Source organism: Mycena indigotica (genome assembly GCF_014461135.1).
Source record: "Mycena indigotica strain 171206Taipei chromosome Unknown Mind.scaff0007, whole genome shotgun sequence".
NCBI lineage: Eukaryota > Fungi > Basidiomycota > Agaricomycetes > Agaricales > Mycenaceae > Mycena > Mycena indigotica.
Genome location: NW_023503006.1, coordinates 4,333,541 through 4,339,540, shown reverse-complemented (window position 1 = coordinate 4,339,540; position 6,000 = coordinate 4,333,541). Strand labels below are relative to the sequence as shown.

The window sequence follows — 6,000 nt, the reverse complement described above, 5'->3', positions numbered from 1 at the left end:
TGCTGCAACTGGTTTCGCAGCATAATTGCCGGGGCCCATTGTCCGCCGCGCGCGACTGAGGATGACATGGAGATATCCTGCACGCAAGGCCTCGATGAATATTTCCCTCCCTCGCAGGCCCACGAATCTGAGAGCCAGCCGGCCAAAGTAATAGTTTGAGAGCATCAACGCGGTGTCGCGGGTGGCAGGCACCCAACACGACTCCAAAGAGCGCATAGCATATGTCAACCGGCGGCCAAACTTGAGGGCCCACATCGCATCCCCCAGTTCGACATAGGATTCGTTGTGCTTGCCCGTGGGGAAGACACCCCTTCGCGATCAGCCGCGAAAGGCCGGCAATGCCCTCGACCGTCGTCTGGGTGACGGGGGGTATCCGGCGCGGGGAACACATGCGCAAACTGGCCCACAATAAGCGCAGCCAGGTCAGAGTGGCTGCCGCCCGCACCGCGCCACCATGTCGCGCATATGCCCGAGCCGGTCATAGCGGTCGAGCCGGTTCATGATGATGACCACCTTCCAATCGAGCCAACGAGCGACTCCGAACTCGTTGTGTGGTCGCTTTTCGCGCAAAGCAAACCGAGCATGATCAATGGCCGCAAATGTTGTTCGGAAATGGTTTTGGTTGAGAGCAAAGCGGCCGAGACTGCTGTGGCAGCGAATATGGGTTCTCGCCATCTTCAAGTTGCGCGACATCAGGTCCAAATCGACAGCGATAACCGCCGACATTGTCCCCCCCGAATGGCCATGGTCCCGCCTGAACTCATGTTGAGCTCCAGTAGGGAAAACGGGGCACAAGATGCGGACAGTGTGAAGGTGCTGAGGAAAGGGACGATGAGATCGCGAACGGAGCCGTTGAAGGGCCGGACAGCATATGCGGGAGATGAATTGTCGTTGCACTTTGTACCCTCGAAATGGGTGTGGAGAGTCGGACCAAAGCGTACGCCCTCGTTGAAGGTGTATAAACCTCTTGCGCCAAACGTGCTGGTCTTGTAGTCGTGGTCATCCAAGCCAAAACGATGGAGGCCCAGGCCGCCTTTGCATGGTTGCATCACCTGCATCGGGCATTTGTGAGGCCGAAGGCGGAGGGGATATCTGCTGCTTTTTGAGTGAGTGAGTAAGCGGACAACACACTGTTACTAGTAAGGAGCACAAACAGCTCAAGATAGCGTCCCATGCGCTCCAGTGCAGCACCCTCCGACACATCCCTTCCCCCAGCCAGCCCCACCGACCCGCCTCCCGTCGTCGTCCTTCGCAGAGGTGCCACGGCTGTGGCAGCGCCCATTCATGAGCTCGTCTAAGGGCAGTGCGACGGTGAGAGGTCATCCGCATGCTGCGCGCTGCATGTCGATGACCGCGCGGTGGACATGGATGAAGAGAAGAAGAAACTGAGTTCCTTTTTCAGCCAGACGATGGTTGTTCCTGAGCGCAACCGTCCACGGCGCGCGGACACCAACCGCGGTGTATGCTATGGGGAATAAATACCTCGTCTTTGTTGTGCTTCCTTTCATTCTAACAACGAATGCCTCTCTGGATCGTATGCTGGTGAAGCTTCTTCCCGCTGCAGCTCAAATAACAATCTTTATTTGGACTCGAAAGTGCATACTCCGCAGAAATGACATGGTAATTTCTTCGGCACCAGAAGACTCCGCTGGGTACCGCAAAACATCCTTTGGGTCCGCAACAGCCCGATTATTTGGTTGAGAGCTGGCTCAGATTCGAAGGTACCAACTTGCGTGTCATATGAGGGTTTGTGTTCTATTTCACGAGTTGCGGGGAATGAGGACGGGGGAGTGGAAGACATCAGGGAGAAATTGGGCTGCGTTTGCGATTGACGAGTGTGTGGGTCGAATGTGAGGCTCAATCTCTCCGACGAATGTCAAGTTTCCTTGAGGGCTGTCACTACTATAGGTTTATGCAGGGGCAGGAGTAGGAGAACCATCACGTCCGACTACTGAGTGTACTGCTGCCAGTAGCTATTCTTGAGGCGCACTCCAGTCATTGTATCGATAACAGCTTTTGTGTAGCTCAAGTTGTTTTTGGATTTGATGGTAGAGAGCGAGGTAGACAGAACATATCGCAGAAGAGCCGCGAGCCTCTGGGTTAGTGGCTAAGAGGGAGAGTGACCTGACTGATTGCCTTGATAGCCAATTGGTATGCCGGAAAAAAATGTCATTGGCCGGATCACAGATCCGAGTGCTACATTTTCTGAAAACTTTCTGTGACAGAATATTGGAAATCTTCTGACCCGGAAGATTTCCAGAAGATTCTCAGAAGATTGATGGAAAATTCCAAATTTTCCGTGACAGAAAATCCTCGGAAAATCTTCAGAAGATCTTCAGAAAATTTCAAATTTTCTGTGCATTTTCTGGGGCGGAAAATACATTAATGCCCGTAGTGTATACCTGAGAGTAACTAGATAAAGATAAGAAGTTTTATCTATTGTGATATTGTCAACAGTCTTTGAGACACTATGCAACTCAGGACTATAAATTAGAAGTAGAACTGATAATGCTGGATACACAAAAATATATTAATAGACCAAAGAAGAATAATTTAAGTCTAGCACACAATCAAAGCTCAGCAGAAGGTAACTACCACTAGCCCAAGAAGCAGAATAATTATATTCACCATATAGATATATAGTGGTCATATTTTAATCTTATGGCTGCCAAGATAGTCTCAGAATAATTTATCTGTTTCCCACAGTATGTATAATCAAACCAATACTCACACTAATTTAATTTAATTACAGTTTTGACTGTTTTTTCTCAAATTATCAAAGCAATTTTCTCTCTGTTGATTCAAGAAAGAATTATATATATATATATATATTATAGAACATAGATATAATAGTTTGACAGCATTCCTGTTTTTAGCCAGCTAGGGCAGTGAGTTGTAGACACCTGTGGGAAACTACACAAATGCCCTATGCATTGTATTGAATGTGCCTTGAGGTTGCTCCATATTCTCCCAGGGATGTATGTCTTAACCCCCTGGGCATTTATATTATTCTCCCAAGGTAGCAATACCCTTCCACCTATGCATATTTTAACTACCCCCCATGCAAAACCCCAGTCTGCCTCCATGCAAATCTCATATTTCACCCTGTGCATACCATGGTGTGTACATGCGACATGTCCCATGTCTCATGTCCCATCACCAGATCAAGCGACGGTCTCGGACCGTCGAGAATGAGAATGATTGTCACGACCCCTGTAACACTGATGGCTCTCACGTCAAACCGGATATGTCGGGCCGGCCTCTTTTCTGGCGATAATGCTGTAGTACCAGGAGTATGTACATTAGAGATTATCAGCACTTGGTTTTCTACAATATTTGAGGGAGATTGATCTACTGATGAGGCAAATTTGAGAACAGGTTCAAATATTTTGCAGTGAAAATGAATGGCTTGCACCACCCAGTTATAGCTGTACAGCTAGAAAACTCACAATCTTTTTACAGAAAAGCCTTGGCATCCTCAAAAATGATTTCTGAAATTCAGAGGTCAGCTCAAAATTTCTGAAGGCCATTTTTTGCGGCTGCTGATAATCTCTATTCCATGATTGATTTATGCTAGGTAGATAAAATATACCTAGTCTATCTTGAAGTCAGGGTTAAAACCTGTGCTATCTACATCTGATTCAGAGTATTTAGGCAGCCCAAGCCTGGTCAACAATTCTAGAAATTTGTAATTTTTGTCTTTGGAAAATTAGTGAGCAAGTGGGCTCAAAGTGGGCTTGCAGCCTTGAGGTTGTTCTCCAAAACCTCTGAGTTTGACTTGAGTGTACAATCAGTTTGTGCTACGCCGCTTGTCGGCTTACCTCCAATCATACTAGTTGTTGTGAGCAACTTGTGAGTAAGTACGTGACTCGGGAACGAGTCACGGCCCAAAAGGCCTAAAAAGGCCCAACAGACCAGGCTCATACCCAGCCGTCGTCACAGCGCTAGTCCTAGATGTATTTACAAGCTAAATCCGAAAACTTGATATAATACCGAATACCGCCGAGCTGTGACAAGAGTGACGGGGGAATTTGGGTTGCGCGCTGTGAGACGGCTGGCGCAAGTAACCCGGACCGAGCACCGAAGCAGTGCAGTTATCCCCGGTTGCTCTCGCCGGTCGACCAAATTGACGCGCGTCGAGTACCGCGTCGTCCGCTCGTTTACATTCCCTCCCAGCCCACTCTCTACTGTAATATCTTATTAATCGCCATCTCGACACCCCCCGGCATGGATGCTGTGAGCGGCAGCACGGCATCTGTCACCACAGAAGCACCATTAACAAACCTGTCCACCCACCCATTCACTGAGTCTCCCGCGTCCGTCAATGCGTCTGAACCCACCACTCCAGTCTCTGCACCCTCCGAGCACACTGCCCCGTGCCCTAGTCTATCCCCACTGCCCCCCAAACCGACTCCGCCGCCGCCCAAACCCACCCACACATGGACCATCGAGGAAGCCCGTGCCCTGGGCCAGAAGACGTTCGAAAAGCGTCTCTGCGTCAGCCAAATCAAACCCGCGCTGTCGCTGCAGGCGGGGAAGGACGTCGTCAATATTGCGCCAACGGGATCGGGCAAGACCATCTCGTTTCTCTTGCGGCTGCTTATGGCGCTCGAGGATGGGGAGGACAAGATGATTTTTGGAGTAACACCGCTGATTATGATTGGGAAACAGATGGAGGAGGACCTGGGGAAGCGGGGCATAAAGTGCGTGAACCTGCACGCTGAGAACAATTCACCCGAGCTTTACAAAGTGTGTTGTGTGCTCCTCTTGTTTGTGCAGAGCTGACGCGTGTTTCTAGGCAATTATTCGTGGCGAATACCGTGTCGTCACTGCCAGTCCAGAGATTATGGAGTCCGACGCGTTCCGTGAGCTCTGGAAGAGCCAGAAGATCAAGGATCGGCTCTTGTACATCGTCTTTGACGAGGCGCATTGCATCGCCGCCTGGGGCAAGTCCTTTCGCCCCCAGTACCTCAATGTTGGCAATATTCGACACCTCCTCCCTCCCACCGTGCATTTCTATGTCACATCCGCGACGTTGCCATCGTACATGCTTGACGACATCAAGCAGATACTGCGCCTGCGTCCCGCGGACGGGACAGCATACCACATTCGACCCTCTGCTCGCCCAAACATCCACATCGTTGTCCGTGGCATGCGATACGGGGTCGGTAGCTTCAGGGACCTCGCGTTACTCATCCCGGATGGCACAACGGCCGACAAACCCCCGCCAAAATTTCTTGTTTTCTTCGACAGCACTGCAGATTGTGAGGAGGCCGTCGAGTTCCTGCGGACGCGTTTACCGCCAAACTTGGGTAACAAAGTGCGATACTTCCATTCGACAATGACGGTGCACTACCGCTCGGAAAAATTCGAGGGCTTCCAGACTGGTGCCATCTGGGGAATGGCTGTTACGGATGCGTTTGGGATGGTGCGTTGACCCAGCTCGATATTCAGCCGCTCTAACACAACTCATACAGGGCCTTGACATTCCGAATATTGAGATTGTCGTGCAGTATCGCGTGCCGCGCGGAGGTGATGTCTGCACGTCCCCGCTCTTTCTCGTTTCTCCGCAGTCTTGCGCGCACGGAGAGCCAACACCTCTGCAGGTGTCTCCAGCAGCATCCCAACAGCACTCCACAAGTGCGGCGCCTTGCCCTCCATCCGGCTCCCGATCGCGTCGATCTCAATCTCCTCGAGCTGCTTGATAAGCGCATGCGATGCATTGAATCGCATCTCTGGGTCACGAATGAGTGTGTCGAGCTCGGCGGAGAAGATCTGAGAGGTCGTGGCCATGACCCAGTGAAGGGTATCGCCGTGGGTGTGAGTTGCAGCGAGCAGTTGGGCCGGGACTGCATACAGACTCTCTACGAGTGGCGGGACTCGAGAGTCAATGACAAGCGCGGGGGCATTCTCCAGAATGAAGCCCGTGAATTGGGCAAGGGAGAGGTTGGCGCGGGCAAGAGCATCGTGCAGCGCGTCAAGTACACCGAGAGCAGCCCG

At 51.1% G+C, this 6,000-nt stretch overlaps 1 protein-coding gene across 1 annotated transcript; it reads left to right on the top strand.

Annotated features, from left to right (window-relative positions):
• Positions 1 to 4,227: 4,227 nt before the first annotated feature.
• MIND_00894100 (ATP-dependent DNA helicase RecQ) lies at positions 4,228 to 5,437 on the top strand (the record flags this gene model as incomplete). Its single annotated transcript, XM_037365589.1, has 2 exons — positions 4,228 to 4,749; positions 4,799 to 5,437. 2 exons carry the CDS (start codon positions 4,228 to 4,230, stop codon positions 5,435 to 5,437), a joined length of 1,161 nt encoding a protein of 386 aa, XP_037218831.1.
• Between the last annotated feature and the right edge of the window lie 563 nt (positions 5,438 to 6,000).